This window comes from Thunnus thynnus, chromosome 19 (assembly GCF_963924715.1).
Source record: "Thunnus thynnus chromosome 19, fThuThy2.1, whole genome shotgun sequence".
NCBI lineage: Eukaryota > Metazoa > Chordata > Actinopteri > Scombriformes > Scombridae > Thunnus > Thunnus thynnus.
The window spans coordinates 28841910-28858799 of NC_089535.1; the positions used below are offsets into that span (position 1 = coordinate 28841910).

At 40.7% G+C, this 16890-nt stretch overlaps 1 protein-coding gene across 2 annotated transcripts; it reads right to left on the reverse strand.

The window, feature by feature from the left end:
- Window positions 1–1777: 1777 nt before the first annotated feature.
- Window positions 1778–16575, reverse strand: mvb12ba (multivesicular body subunit 12Ba). 2 transcript variants are annotated; one of them, XM_067573863.1, is made up of 10 exons: window positions 16327–16575; window positions 13864–13986; window positions 12312–12419; window positions 11217–11313; window positions 10932–11061; window positions 10167–10310; window positions 8350–8444; window positions 6936–6991; window positions 6515–6574; window positions 1778–5036 (listed from the first exon to the last, which is right to left on the reverse strand). In XM_067573863.1, the coding sequence occupies exons 2-10, from the start codon at window positions 13972–13974 to the stop codon at window positions 4950–4952; spliced, it is 888 nt and encodes a 295-aa protein (XP_067429964.1). In that variant the 5' UTR covers window positions 13975–13986; window positions 16327–16575; the 3' UTR covers window positions 1778–4949. The 2 variants fall into 2 exon arrangements, with proteins under 2 accessions (XP_067429964.1, XP_067429965.1); XM_067573864.1 differs by lacking the exon at window positions 16327–16575 and adding an exon at window positions 14922–14942.
- Window positions 16576–16890: the final 315 nt, after the last annotated feature.

A 16890-nucleotide genomic window follows, 5' to 3' on the forward strand; every position in this document is an offset into this window, starting at 1 on the left:
CAACAATGAACTGATATACTAACAAGTACTGTGAGTGTATCCAAAGCCTGATATATCTTATTCCTCTGTGCTGTAGACCTCCATTGTTGTCCAAAAACTATTAAAACACATGAATGAGCCACACCGCTGCACTGGCTGACATGTTCCTTCATCATGATGACTATGGTTATGCCACAGATGCCACTGAGCATGTGCAGGAATGCAGTTCTGTTTACAGCTTCACTAGCTTCTTGTGCTACATATCACAGCCTCTTGACTTTGTTCTGAAGTTCTTTAAGAAATTTACAATGTAGCACAAAGTCATGTGCCATGGCGTCTGCCTTACACAGCACTGCTCTCCTGAGACTGAAATTGTGACGCTGTTATTAGTCTTTGGAGCCGTTTCTAAACAAACTAACAACGGAGGTCTACGGTACAATGGAATAAGATATATCAGGCTTTGGATACACACACAATACTTGTTAGTAGAGCAGTTCATTGTTGATTTAGATCCAATCATGAGATTTGTTGACAAGAAGGACAATATTCTTTAAAAAGGAATGACTGGATTTTATTTGTTGATGCTAATGCAAATGTGAAAAACCAGAGAAATGATCCTGCACTTCCTGGAACACTCTGCAGGGAGAAATGTTCTGTTTTTCCATTTAAGCACTGCTCCCTTTAAAGTCTTGAAGTCTTGAGTTACTGTGGACTATACATGTTCCATAGTCAAAATATGAATTCTTTCATTATTTTATTGTTGCCATCACATTTGTCATTGCAACCCTGCAATGTATAAACTACTAAATGCTTTTATCTAATATGTTTCGGAGGAAACATGATTGCAGTGGTTTTGGTTAAATATTGAAAAAGTCAACACATTGTGTCACTTTTTCAATATTTAACCAATACAGATATCTTAACCATGTGCTGTGAATTGCCCATACAGTACATAACCATAAAACCTTTGTGTTTCCACCTCTGCCTCCGTGGTGGTGCAGTGATGCAGCTCCAGATGTCTATCAGCTCTATAAAGCTGGTGGGTGGTTGCAGTGACAGGAGAAGCCACATGTTAGCTGGAGAGCTAATTGACTCATGTTTGTGAGTAAACCATGGAATTAAAAAAAAAAACCCAGAGAGATGAAACAGTGCAGGAGAAACAATCCACCAGCAGTTTGTTCTCTGCACATTCAAAGCAATAGAAGACAACCACAGTAAGAGGGTTTTTGCTGGCTTGTGCTCTCTGAGGCTAACTGTGATCTGGGCTTTGAAACTTTAATGGGACACAGTTAAGTCTGAGGCCTTGCTAGACATCTGTCTGTCTTCACTGTCTTCTGTGCTTGCCGAGGAGATTTATTGAGAACAATGTTTCGGCACACAGACCTTCATCAGGTTTTTTAACAAGACAAAAGGAGAAACCATGTTAGATAGGTTGGTTGACCCACATGGGCCAATCAGGTCACACAACAGAATGACATCACTCATTTTAATCGAGCATCATACAAGATCACGTCATGGTTCACTATGCTGACAATATGAATAGACAAAAAAATACAAAATGCACCTATTTAAGATGGTCTCTCCTTTTGTCTTGTGAAATAACCTGATGAAGGTATGTGTACCAAAACATTGTTTGCAATAATGTCCTTCTAATTGCGAGCACAGAGGAGAGTGTGCAGGAGTTCTCTGTTCTATTATTGTCGGGCCATGGTCTTCATTCATCTGCAGGTGTGCAAAAGTTCTACCCCTCGAGTTTTTCCTTTCTCACCAAAATAAAATCCAGCGGCAGGTCAAGGTATTTAGTTCATCATAGTTTAATAAAACATTTTTAATACAAATTCAACTGATGTTTTGTTCATTGGTCAGTGAATAAAATCTATTTATGAGACAAAAACCGTGACTTTGGAACAATAACCTACAAAAGTAACTTTCCTATTGAAACCTCTGACAGCTCATGTCACCGTGCATGCAAACTAACAGACATATCAAAGCAGGGTTGTTATTTGCTGTTAATGCAGACATCTTATTAGTTAGCTATTATGTGTTTCAGCAAAACTGTGTGAAAGTTAACACCACAGCTGAGAAATGATACATGTAACTTCTCACAGAGCAGGCAGATACACTGAGCTTCATTCACACACCATCTGCTCATCTTCTCACTCCAAGAAAACATGTCAGCAGTGCAAATGACAACTGGATGTCACATTTCTGAAAACAACAGAGCATTTAGGACGACATGGTCACAAAACTGAAATGACTAATAAATTAGACAAACAAAAATATAAAGTCAAAGTAGTTAATCCATGCATTAATGACTTGATAATATAAAGACACGCTTGCAAGTTTCCATCCTAGGAAAAAAAAATGGAGCGAAATAAGCAAAATAAAACCCTAAATCACTGTTGTTCACAAACATCCTTGGTGTTTTTTGGGACAATACTGCATGAACGTAAAGGAAAAGTCTTTTTAAACACATTGACTGCCTACTGAGAGATGTTGTTGGAGTGAAATTAGAACACTGTCTCAATGCAGGCTTTGATTTTAAAAGTATCTTTTTTTAAATGGAGGGTCTACTGAGTTCAAGGTTGAGTTGTAATCGGTTGATTTTAGCTTATTACAGATTGCTAACAGAAAAAACATGGGGAAGTAGTTTTCATTCACTATTGTTATGCAGTGCTTTTGTTGCTAGGGAACAGCGACTGTGGACCAATAGAAATGCAGCCTGGTTTAAAGAGTTGCATTTTCTACGAACCCAGCACTGTCCCTTCGGTTTCACTAAAACTGATTGTAGTGGTTCAGAGTTGGTAGTGAGCTTCACATGTCACACAGATAAAAAAAATAAAAATAACTCATGTGAAGAGTCAAACTTCTAAACAGCTTCAAGCTACAAGGGTAAAGAGGAGGAACAAGCAGAATCAAAGACCTGCCACTGTAACAGAGGACACATATGCATTTGTAGGCACAAAGCTTTTTCACATGTAACAAGTCAACTCAAACACAAAAAGAGCACTTTTGCTGGACATTGTTTTTGTTCATGTAGGAATACTTTAAGAATGTGTAACAAATACTTACATACTGAAAGATGTTTGTTTGTTTAACACGTGAATATAGTTCTGTTAAAGTAAGAAACTAGGGCCGGGTATGATACCAAATACAAATATCTGCTCAGATTCATAATCTTCATCATTCTTTGATCAGAACATTTGATTTAAATCAAATTTGTGCCCATTTTAGCCGACGTTCTTATACAGCGGCTTAACATTAGAGAACATTGGCTCTTTTGTTCCAGTGTAATTGAACACCAAATATTCCTTTTAGAGTAATTATTAATTTAGTCACTTAACTATGCCATCAACAGATGTGGCCTCAGTCAATAGAGTTCACTGCAACTGCAGTTCTTTGCCCTTTTCTAGAGAAAAAAACAGAGTGAGGGAGTTCAAGATACTTCTTGACTGCAAGAGATCCAGGTATCACACACAGTCTCTGGTGGTCATCAGAACTCATAGAGCCATGCTCAAATGTAGAACTCTTATATTTGACTGGAATTGTAATATGAAGAGAGATCAAGATGCAGTGAGCAACCAACAGTAGTAACAGCAGTCGTCATTCTTCACACCTCTGTCAACCTCTGTGAACAACAGAGTGTAACACCATGAATGTGTGTCTGGAGACTGTCTGATACTGAGCACCATTATCCCTATTTGTACCATTTACAGCATCTTGTCCTTTTCTATGATACCAGTGTGGCCATTCAAAACATGTAGAAACACTTGTGCCTTAGGGCTGAAGAACACTTCATATGAAGAAGTTTGTTTCAAGCATAATGTAGCCACTACATGCTCTGTTATGCTGCCACTGCAGATGACTGAAAACACAGCTGAAACTCAGCTTTTTTGAACATGTTAAGGTGTGTTAATATGCTCTTTAAATAAAAAAGGGGTTTACAAATGTTAGTAGTGAAAAAAGAATTGTCTTCTATCTGTACCAAAAATGGAGGTGTTGTACTGGAACTAGTATGGAAACTGATACCCGGCCCTGACAAACATGCAAATATTAGAGTTATAGTTGGCAGAAATGATATCAGTGGTATGTGTAGTCCAGCAGTCCTGGTCTAACAAACTTCACACAGTAACAGTGGTTCTGGCTCATATACGGAGACAGTGAAGGAGTGGTTAATTGACTATCTATGGTAAACAGCAAGCACACAAATTCCCAAACACAAAGTGCGCTCACAGTCACACCACTAGATTACAGTAACATCTAGAGAACAATGAGAATCATTCCCCATCAAGAAGCTCGAAAATAAAATCCCATTATGTTTCCTTTTGTATTTCCAGAAAATAAGCTGGGATCATTTGCCCAGCAGGTGAGTAATGAACAAGAAAGGCCGATATAACGGCTGCTCTCAGACACTAACAGTTCATTTCAGAGAGCAAAGGCCTATCAGGTGCTCTCCATCACACTCAAATACACACTATCTTGTTTCAAACAAGTCCTTCACATGGGATGTGGTTATTTGTATCATAGGGGAACAACATTTAACGATTCTTTTAACAAGGAAATGTATTTTTAAATCAGGAGATTTGTTTCCATTTCCTTCAGCAAGAAAGTTCTGTGTTATCCAACAATGGATGAGGCAATCACATTGTGAAATCCGGCTCATCAACGTTGCACGTAGTGGTTTTCACCAGACCCATTTGATTCCTCTGTGTTCAGCTTCTGTCTCTGAATGTTTTCAGTTAAACTCCTCCTTTACTTTTTAACAGCATAACGAACACAAAAAGACCACGACATCTCCCAGAGGCTGGGAAATTCATCTTGTTTGTTTTTTTCTTCTCAGTACAGGTCACTGTGGAGAGGTGGGGTGTAGTGGAAAATGGAAGAGATGGCTTTTTGTGGGCAGGTCCTCAGTAGTTGTGTACTGGTCTGTCCTGCTGGTTTGTCTGTAGGGAGGGGAGGGGTACAGTCCTTCAGGCCTCAGAGCTAAGGGAGGTTCGTGTTGGACTTGGAGGGAGGCGGGCGGCTGCACTGTGCTCTGTGCGGAAACTGTAATCATACTGACCAAGGGAGAAAGACAGAGATTATTACCTTGTGTTATGACCCGGCAGAAATCATCCAACACTACACTGAATCAAACATTCATCACATCATCTGTAAGTTATGTGTAGGGTTTACATGAACACATCAAACTCAGGACCACCCTGACCTCTGGTGGACACACTGTGCAATAACAGGAACATTTCTATTTGTTGAGACTACAAATGGTAAATGGACTGTACTTGTATAGCGCCTTTCTAGTCTTCTGACCACTCAAAGTGCTTTTACACTACGAGCCACATCACCCATTCACACACATTCATACGCTGAATGGGTACAGGGGCTACCATGCAAGGTCCCTGTTGTGGATATTTTGATCAATGGTCAGCACCTCAGTGGAGAAAAGTGGACACGAGCCTTTGATGTCTTAAAGCTGAAAATGTTTATTGAAGCACTTGATCAAGCGGAGAACTGAAACAGCACACATCAAGGTGTTCTAGCCAAACTGCTGTCTCTTTCCGTTCTGCCCTCTGAAGGTCTGACTCTTTAACCTGAACAGATCAGCCTACAATATGAAAAATTAGTCTAATTGGTTCACTAGTTTCTAAACAAGGAACTGCATTTTACCTGTGTTGGTTCAGGTCACGTTGCATGGAACTTCAGGTCACTGTCAGCACACTCTGGTTTGAATGTCTGATTGTGTCAATAGAGTCTACGCATTCACCTATCTGTGTTGTCTAGGAAAGCCTCCTCCGACCTTGGTAACCATAGCAATGCTGATTTACCCTTTACCAGAGAGGTTTCTGTTTCCCCAAACATCACAGACAGCTGCATATCCAAGGAGAGGCAGTGTCTCTCTCTGCAAGACTTGATGTTTCTTACTCTGTGACCTCAAGACCCATGTTTGACCCAATGTAACCCAATTTGTAACCCATAAAGATGGAAAATTCCATCACAGTCCCAACCTGCCTATCATTCATACACATTCACACACTGATGGCACAGCCGTCAGGAGCAATTTGGGGTTTGCCCAAGAACGTTTCGACATGCGGACTGGAGGAGCCGGGAATCGAACCGCCAATCTTCCGATTAGTGGACGACCCTAAATTCAGGGCTGTGCTCATTCTCAGTCCCGCAAAGGTACCAAAAATTGACACCGACTGAGCTAACATGGATAACGTGAAGTAATGAGTTCAGTACCCAACCCTAATATGCAAATTAACCTATAGACTGACATGTGTAACCGGTCAAAAAACACTCTCGGCTGTTAACTGTTTGCATCCCTAGTACTAAAGCATATCAGCTGGCACCACAAAGATAAGAATTTGATAAGCAGTAAGGTAGCCAAACTTCACTGGAAGAGAAATAAAATGGATAAACCTGTGGGATAAGTCAGACTTTGTTGTGGAGGTGCTGCTGTGTTGACAGATCTCATCATAACTGATGACTGAAACTATGGACAATCTGTAATAAACAAGACTTTTCTTGAAATACTCACCTCTTTCTCAATCTCAGCCAGTGACTTGATTGTAATGCCCATGAGGTCTACCTGCTGCAGCTGAACATGGAGAGCATTAAAGTGAAGTTAGTTAGTTGTCCAGTCATGTAAACAAATTCAATGTCAATAACTCTAAGATGACATCCTGTCTTGTTCTGTCCCAACCAACAGTCCAAAACCCAAAGACATTCCGTTTTCTATCATAGACAACTAAAGAAACCAGAAAATATTCACATTTGAGAAGCTGGAATCAGAGAATTTGGACACTTTAATCGACTAATCATTGCAGCTCTACACATTATATTAAAGATAGATGCAGAGCTTGAGGAGAGGAGTCAACGCAGGGCTAGACACCTCAGCTATAGGAGGATTAAACCTGTGACCCAACAAAAAAACTCAAGACTCAACTCAGGACACTTACATCAGATGAGGCACAGGCGAACTTCTCAGAGATCATGAAGGGCACTCCATCCATTGCTGAAAAAGAGCATTCACATAAATGCTAAATAAATATGACAATTGCAGTAGAAGCAAATAAATAACAAAAAACCCAAAAAACATTCATTCAAAAATTTACAAAAAAATGGCCCTATTTTTATGGTGCAATCACATGGACTGGTGCTTAGTGGTCAGACTGTGTGATGTCTTCACCTGCCATTTTGGTTAATTTATGTGCAGCAGTGCAAAGTGAAAAGATAGATAGATATGTGGTGATTAATAACCGTGACCATAAAATGGTCACACAATACTTCATTCTAGTTGGCTGAACATTATATTCAGATAACCGCACTGCGCTGACATAGTGTTATCATCAGCATAAAGGGGTGTAGCGGTACACAAAATTGAGGGTTCAGTATATACCTTGGTTTTGGGGTCACAGCTCAGTATGATTTCAGTACAGCAGAAAAAAAAGAAATGAAAATAGAAAGGTAGAAAATAACATTTTGGTCTTTTATTTTGAAAAATGTAAACATCCAATAATGGCTGATTGGTCCTAACTATGACTGAAACAGTTCAGTCAGGACACCTGCTGACAGCTGTTTTATGCTGATTTATGGTTGCTCAGAACTGGTCCTTCCGACGTGTTCGACAATGTTGTAAATCCAATGTATTTATAGTTGTTCTGAATGGCTTCACTCAAAGGTGACCGTCACAGAGGGGAGAGGGGGATGGGCAGATGACCTTCACAGAGGGAGGAGGGTGACAGGGAGACGTCATATCATTTAACTACGGGGATAACGGTGCATATTTTAATAATAGTGTTGCGCTCAGTCAGTGTCACAGGAGGATCGTCCAGCTCAGGTCCCTTGTTTGTCATTCCGATGGCAGCGACACAACATGAGCATTGGTAACCAGGGTAACCAAGCTAACTTGGCTAAACTGGCTAGCATACATCCATGAGCATCCTAAAGCTAAGTGGTGCGCTGCCAAAATGTCCTGGGTGGAACTCGTGCTCTATAATTATTGTTTGGCATGTCAGAGTAAGTGGATTATAAAACGATTTTGACAGTAATTGTTTGGGTCACAGAGCAAACCAAACCGAACATCCTGTATCAAAGGGTTTGGGACAAGTACACACTCCATTACACCCCTACCAGCGTACTAATTAAAACATGTAACTGGGAGGCTGCTGTCTTCAGACTTCCTTTTCCCAATTTAATCTCATAAAGCCCATTGTTACATTGAAGCCAACAGGAGACATTGTAGCATTTGAAGTACAGTTATACACACACTAGCAACGCCATGTGATGCATGTCTTTCAATGGCACATTTCAAAAAGACGTGATTTTGGGGAGAGGATGTTGAGGAGAAGACAGTAACAAACTGTTGCTAACCTGAGATAGCATACAAGTTGGAGTTCTGGTGCTCATAGTCTGGTCTGGTAGTGTTCTTCCCTCTGAAACTGGCCGGCAGGGTCATGGAAATATGCCTGGAACAAAATGAAAAAACACATACAGCATCTGGTTAGTGATGGAGACAAACACTGAATCTATGCATCCTTGCTAAGCTAATGTTCACTGTTGTGTTTTTATTTTTTGTGAAGAAACTTGGAGCAGTTAAGTCCTTGCATGGTTATTCTGATGTACACTAAGCTCTAAACCTAGGAGCAGAGAGGACAGGAAACAGCTGGACCCTCTGGGGTGTCGTCTCTTCATGATTTCTCTCCTGTCTTTGGGCTTTGAGAGACCTGCCCTTATTTGAGGATTTCCTCTCATGAGAAAGTACATTATTGTATTGCATTACATGCAGTTGTCACCAAATGAACTTTAACATGGATTCACACAAAACCTGCACCATTCTAAAGAGGACTAAAACCTAAAGGCTGATAGAAGCAGGTGCAAACAGACAGCATAGTGATACTATTCCAACCTGTTTCACAGAGGACATTTCAACCACAGGAACATTTGTTTTCTCTTTTTAGGACTGTGAAAAATGTTATCAACATATAAACCTCAACGTTTTCCATTTAATATCTTAATACAATACATGCACATGCTTGTTGGACAACTATTTTACACAGGAAGAGATATAGCTCATTTTTCCTCCTCTCCATACTGGCTGTGTAGATTCCTTCCTAGCAGAACTACACTGCTAGAGATAATGGACAAACACACAGTCCTCCATCTGATCCAAGTTTAGCTTGAAAGTTACTAGACTAGACTAAACTTGTTGTTGGCTTCCCAACTTATTTTTAAAAAAGATGTGAGAAAAAGAGAGAGAGAGCACAAGCGAGCTGACAGCACAAGAAAGAGACAGCAGCGGTGGTCAAGCAAGTTAGAGATTCCCTTCATTCTGGGAAAACACTACCACTATTGTCCACAGGGGCCGCTAAAATCAACAAAAAATGAAAGTTCCTTGTAGTAACTTTAATATGAGAGTTCAACTGGGTATCTCTTCTAAAGTACACATTTCCCTTCTTGCTGAGCTGCAGTGGAGGGGTAGTTTTGTACTAAAAAGACTAGCGTTGGAAGACACCCAAATAATTTGTCAAACTGAGACTGCTGGAGCCTCTTATTAACTTCAATTTAACTTTGTAATGCATTTTGAAACAGAATAAGGGCGGTAGAGTTTGTTCTCCATCTCCTCCATGAAACCAGGTTATGGGGGGATCTTTTCATGGCCAATAACTCTTTCACTCAATATATGAGCACGTTAGAGTTGTTTTAAGACAGACTTTAAAAATGTGAGCCTATCCTTTAAATACAGGCTGTTACAACTAGGCGTTATAACACTGTTCATCTTGTGATTAATAGTGTATTCTTTAGTGATTAGTGGCAGTAAAGTACTTCTGTAGATAAGGGAGTTCATTTTCATTTTATGCACTTTTCTCCATACAATAGTTCAGGTTACAAAATTATATCAAAAGTAATTTGATTCCAAGAACACATTGTACATAATGTGTGCACTTTTCTTTGGTTTCCAGCTGAAATGTCACTTTTTCCTGCTTCACTATGACTAAAGATAGAGTCATTTCCTCGAGGAAAAGATGTTGAAGGACAGTGAACATCCTCTTTCCTTGATTCAGGGCTGAACAGACAGCCTCAGCCCTGTCAGTAATGCAGGACAAATAGTATGTGAGTTACTTACATTGCACATATGTAAGCATGCAGCTGGACATGTGTTGAAATCAACATAATATGAGTAGACATACTTGGGCATAGGAGCTGCTGGGACTGGGGCTGAGCTGGAGGTGGAGTTCACATTCTGGATGTTGTTAGTGGTTGGTGTGTGTGGGGAGTCCTGGGCCCGAGGCACGGTCCCCATGCGATACCAGATTCCCATGTTGTTGAGCTCTCTGTTAAAAAAAGTCAGAAGTACTGATGAGCAGAAAAAGCTGAAGACTTGCACAGATGATGTGGAGTAGTGGACACAACACACACTTAACACAAAGGCCTCTCAAAGTTACATCCCATATTTTCTCCTCTCATTAATACTTTGTCTGAGGATATAAGGCTTCTCTATGATGCACATAGACATACTACTCACTTAGGCCCTGTATACACCTGGTATTAACATCCGTCTCAGGTGATCCAATCACAAGTGGACAGCTTTAAGTACATCTGTTTACATCTGGCATTAACATGTGTCTTGAGTGACCACTTGTGATCGGATCTCACTTCCCCACTCTGTATGAAAATAAACATGGACATCATTTCTGTTTGCAAAGACCAAATTCGTCCGTTATTAACTGGCAAGAGAACCAGGTGTCAGAGAGAGAGAGAGAGTCTGAGTGATTGGATCTCAATTCATCCTCAATGCATCTTGGGTGCGTTTACATCTGTATTTAGAGCTGTCCACTCGTGATCGAATCACCCGAGACGGATGTTAATACCAGGTGTAAACAGGGCCTTAGACACAAAACTATTTGTCAAGTCTACAATCACAACATCCCATCATGTGATCCCATGATGCTCACCCTATGAAGGTGTACTGAGGGGGGGCTTGCTTGGAGCGTCCCAGGATGCGAATGTCACAGATGGCTGCCTCTGTGGAGTCCCGTGGAATAAACTTGATACAGAGCCGCCTCTTCCGAAAGGCCTGCTCCTCTGTACAACACAAGAGACACACAGAGCCATTTCACTGTAAACACTCTTCATTAATCATACATAGATGCCACAAAAGTTATGAACTATTCTTTAAAGATTTACACAACAGTTGTTATTTGGGGTCAATAACAATAATACTTAATTTGGCAACTCACGAGTGTCAACAGTCTCCTGGATTGGGATGAAGCCCACAGGCAGGGTGTCCTTTATATCTATCAGCTTCATGTCCACAAGAACATTGCCTAAATGGCTCTGTAAAGAAAATAATAGTAGAGGACAAATGAAAACACAGAGACTTTGGGGAAAAAAAGACAAGGAAGATATAAGAACAGACTGTGGCTCAGGAGGTAGAGCGGGTCGTCCACTAATCGGAAGATTGGCGGTTCGATTCCTGGCTCCTCCACTCTGCATGTTAATGTCTCCTTGGGCAAGATACTTAACCCCGAATTGCTCCTGATGGCTGTGCCATCATTGTGTGAATGTGTATGAATGATTAGATTTCCTCTGATGGGCAGGTTGGGACCTTGCATGGTAGCCATAGACTGTATAAAAATATGGACGTCGTTACCGTGATGTCACTCTTTCTGAAGAGCGGTTTGGAAGCTCAAAGTGAGCCGCTCCGGCCGTCGCCATCTTGGCAGTGCATGACTCTGCCTCACTCCCAGCCAATCAAAAATGGGCAAAGAGGCGGGCCGAATGGCTGAAATAAGCCACCTAGTGGCTGGCGGACCTGTCACTCAAAGCAGCCATGTCCTTCATTATGCATAACTTTACGGCTTAATAAAATTTAAACAAGTGAGTTAAAAAAAATTTCTACCCCCCCCCCCCGTACAGTTGTCATGAAAGGGGAAATTAGCTATAGAGACCAAAAGCGTTTTTTGTACCAGGCAAGAAACATGTTTATTTCTACGGTTAAGTTGGGCATTTTAACATGGGGGTCTATGGGGATTGACTCGCTTTTGGAGCCTCAAGTGGCCGTTCAAGGAACTGTAGTTTTTGGCACTTCCGCATTGGCTTCATTTTTCAGCCCCGGAGGTTGCTGCTTGCTGGTAGCCCCTGTACCCATTCAGCGTATGAACGTGTGTGAATGAGTGAATGTGATTTGTAGTGTAAAAGTGCTTTGAGTGGTCCGAAGACTAGAAAGGCTCAAAACCATGGTTATCAATGGGCCAGTCTATTAAAATGCCATAACTTCATATTATCATGACATTGTTTTGGGCACAGCTGGTCAGTGAAGTCAGATCACTTACATTTTCCTTAGAGAAGACCCTGGTGAAGCAGAGGTAGCGGGTCACCTTGGATTTGAAAAGGCCATCTTTCCACAGGTCAGCATCCAGGCCGTCTGTTGTTGTAGAGACCTGGAGGCAGATAGAGAAAGGCTGGGTCATCAAACTGTTACAGTATCTGGGTGCCTCAGGATTCATTTAACATGACTGAGTCTGTTAAGATCACCTGACAACTCTAATGTTTTTTCAACTTTACAAAGAAAAAGAACACTGAATTTCTCTGACAGACTGCATGTCACTGCTACTCATCAGTAGTTTTTAATTAAGCTCAAATAAAAGCTGGATAATGGAAATAATTTATATTAATAATTAAAATGGATCCACTTCAGCTATGTAGGTAACAGTGTAAGGAAAGTGATTCTGATGTCTAAACTCAGCACAGTTCCCTTTTAGCAGTAAAGGTGAATGTTTACTAGGCTTGGGACGATATGCTTATCTCCCGATTCCATACTATAACAATACATGGGTGCCGTTTTCATTCAGAATAGATTCTTGATTCAAAACTGATACTCTAGTGAATATATACAAAAAAGGCACTATTTCCAGTCTCTTGCTCCAGTTTATTGTGTGCTGCATCGTTAGCTCCAGGGAAGAACATTGCTGTCCAAGATGCTGAGGAGGTGCAGGGTTTCTGAAGTGACTGAGCACCGAGTTAATTTCTTCACCTCACAGTTGGTTTAAGTTGTTTAATGCTGCAGTATGTGTTGGTCACCTGGTCTTGCTTGTTACCGCCAATCGCTGCTCCTCTAACTCTGTCTCTGAGCGATGGCGTAGAAAATTCACGATATGCTTTACGTTCATCTCGCAAAGCTGATTATTTAGTCATTAAATCAAAACATGCTTGCAACTGCTGCATTGTTTGAAGATGAACTGCAAGATAACTCCAGCGTGTGTGCGCTGTAGACTGTCCAGGTGCCGCAGCTGAGTTCCGCCTTTTTCATTCCGTCAACATCACGATATTAACTAACATTTACAAAATCGATTTTTGACATTTGTGAATCGATTCAGAATCGTAGGAGATAGGAATCAAGAATCTTATGTGAATTGATTTTTTCACCCACCCCTAAAGTTAACTGCGTGGTGCTACAGCTGTTGCTGCTTTTAGTTTCAGAAAACACTCTTAATGAATCCATCTTTCTAAAGCTTAAGGACACCCAGAATGACTCCCTCTGGTTTTGTGACCACCTCCATTTTTCATTGTCCTCCCTGAAATAGTCAAAACTTAATCATTACAATCTCCTGTAAGTACAATTCTATTGCAATTATATATTCATTCTTGTATTAAGATGAGTGTACCACACAGTGCAGGACTCTATGTAGGTCCTGGTAGCAGATTTCTCTGACAGAAGTATTTAGATATTAACCAGCAAGTTAAAAAGTTCTATACTGACCCATGGCCTAAGGACGGCAGGTGTTGTGTTTTGTATAAATTGTAAAGCCTTGTGCCACAAACTTAGGTTTTTAGGCTGTGTAAATAAAACGTATTATTTGACCTGAGTCGTATTAAGGGACTTACCACATCATATCCGGTGGGTGCCCTGTTTCTGGAGGCTACAACTCCGACTCCAGTGATAGGGTCCATGGGCATCTCTGGCAAAGCTTCAGAAAGTTCCCGAACCTCAGGCATCTTTGTAGAGGTCTGCAACAGAAAGCACCATGACAGATTAGCATCTTGGAAACTGGTCAGAAAAAGTAAGACAGCGGTGGAGAATGCAGTTATTTGCAGAATGCATGCAAATAACTTGCTCAAATCAGTTTATCTCTAATGAGTACATCTTCTAGGCTACATAGGAGAAATATATCAACCTCTTCCACCCCCCCCATCAACCCATTTTTGTCTTTTCTAGATAAAGGGATGTTTAGGGGGAGATAGTAGGTAACAGTATATGCCACACAGAAGTGGTATACATCATCTGAAAGCTGGGAACCTGAAGAATAATTTGAGATGCAGCTCAGCATTGTGTGCCAAGTTTTTCTAGTCATAAATCTGTAATAAAGATTGTGTTTTTTTAAGGTGTCTATTCAATTTTGAAAGTTTAGAGTGTGTAAGGGCTTAGAACATTATGATGGAAGTATATGATGGCCATTCCCATGTTCAGTAATGTCTCATAAGTTGTCTCAAGACCACTCAAGAATTGATAAAAATGGTCAAACATTCCTCCAAAATACCACATTAAGACACCAAGACCTTGAGGAACACCATAGAAAAATTCATGCTGTGATTTAGCCTCAAAAACTTTTGACATTTGGAGATTTCTGTAAGAATTGTATCTTTTGGCAAGTGAGCACTTCTGTTCTGGAAATTGCTCAGAAAACCCCTTGTTGTCGGTATACCTAGGAAAGCCATACATTCTCTGAATGACCTAGGTCTCTAGTTTGTGGTTGTAAAACTTAATGAAGCTGTGATTATCCAATTGATTGTAGAGGTTTCAGAATTCATGGTCTGCAACAGTGTTAGGTTGTTGCTAACAACTGGGGTCTACAGTGTATAAACAGAAGGGTTTGTGTGTCAAAGTGGCTACAAAGCTACACATGCCACCTCTTTATGTGCCTTGTAAATGTGACTTCACTCACTTCTAATCTGTTTAGTGCAGAGCATTCTTACAGCTTTGACTGAAAGAACAACTATCCAACCTTGGAAGATACTGCAACACAGAAGCATATTAATGAGTACTGAGCAATGAGGGATTTACACAGAGCAGAAGACCCTCTTGAAGCTGTTTGGACAACAGAGGCGTCCTGCATAGCTTCTCCTTAGCTACCATGGTGCTCTCTTTAAGGAAGTGACACAAAGACAGCAAGTAAAAGGCTGTCTGAAAGAAGGCTGTAGACCAGTGAGCTGACACACTAGATTCCTGACATCACTTCCATATCCAGACAGCACATACAGGCATCTGTAGCTGAATGTGCATTCACATGCACCTCAGTAGCCTGTTGGGATTACTCCCCTCTTTCAGGACTTAACATGATTTTAGAAACATCCAAGTAACTGAGAGACCTGGTTCACTTTGGGAAAATATTTTCCTCGTTGTCTGCACATCAAGTAGCTCGACACATCCACATAAAACGAGTCAATTTAAATCATTAAATTTAAATTTTAAGTATATTTGTCATCTCTCAACACACATATGGAAGATGTGTGCATGCACACAACACCAAACTCAATATAAACATCAGTTCGTTCAAAGCCGTCTTTAGCAATTTCTTTTTAGAAACAATTCACTGGTAAGACAAGACTAAGTTCACGTGTATTTAACATATTCAAACTGCTACTTTTACGACCAGTGTACTAAGTTACTATACTATTTTCACTTAATTACATATTTTAAAGACAGGTATATATATATACCTCATGTCTAAAAAAAATGTTGAATAACGCATAGCTTTGTGCATTAACTATGCTAGCTGTGTTCCAAGTTCACCAGCACACGCTAAGCATTTACCAGATAATTTTATATTAAGTAAACATCGTTAACTACGACCATATGTCAAATTAATTCAGCATGTCCTTCTCTACATAGTAGGCATGGAGCGCAATGGTTCTGTTGACAGCTAAGTAACCCAACTAACCCAATCCACGTCAAAATAACAAATGAACACTAAATTATAACCAGCTTGAGCTAGTCGCTCTTGAGGTTTGTCAGCTGTATATTAGATAGCTTAGCTATGCGACAAAGTAGCTTGCTAGCTAGTCAGCTAACGCTAGCACGATAGTAGTAACTATCCAAACACCAGCTACCCGACGCTAAGGTTAGCTAGGCTGTTATTTGCCAGTCTGTTTGGCAAACGTTATCCAGCCAGACGATTTAAGAGCATACAATCTTTATTCAATTTAGTATCCCATCATTTGAGACAAAGGCAGCTTTACATGTCATAGCGTCGTACGAAGGCCGAATCTGCAGTAACTGCTAACTGCTATTTGCGACATCGATCATGTTAGCTAACGATAACTAGCAAACTGCTAGGGCAGTCCACTTACCAGGCGCGGATAACAATTGAATCCGACCGGTCTCCGTTTATTTTCTTGTGTGTTATTCTCTCTCAGACGTATTCACAGCTCCGAAGCGAATCTCATCTTTACGGAATTCCTGTTATCAGCGAGCCGATCCAAAACATGAGCTGTTTTGTATATTTACTTTGCATAGTGGTGCCCCAGCTAGCGGGTTCAGGATGGGGCCGTCAGTGGGGCGGTGGGGAGGACTGAGAGCGGGGGAGTGATAGCCAGCCCTCCCCATCGCCTGCCAGGAGCCTACGTATTGGACATACATGTAAACAAACATATCTGCTAATAATGCAATATCATGTGTTTGGACGCTTTCTCTTAAATTCTTTTTAAAAGCTGGCAGTGACTGTAGGGCTGTCTCCAGTGTCATACATGCGTTTCACCACAACAGATTAATGATAAAGTCTTTCAATAAAGACTCCAAGTGCACCATGCACTTAGTTTATGGTATTTTAATTATTTTCAAATGTATGTGTTGATACTGTATGTTATACTAAATCACACTATAAACTCAAATGATAGGGTCCTCAAGGCAAAACC

Bases quoted from the DNA above. Each gene is read 5' to 3' on its own strand.
- mvb12ba (XM_067573863.1), bottom strand. From the start codon at position 13,974: ATGCCTGAGGTTCGGGAACTTTCTGAAGCTTTGCCAGAGATGCCCATG. The intron at 6,992-8,349 runs GTTAGCAACAGT...GCTCTTTTTCAG, and splicing joins CAACTTGTATGCTATCTCAG to CAATGGATGGAGTGCCCTTC. The intron at 5,037-6,514 runs GTGAGTATTTCA...TCCCTTGGTCAG, and splicing joins TGGCTGAGATTGAGAAAGAG to TATGATTACAGTTTCCGCAC.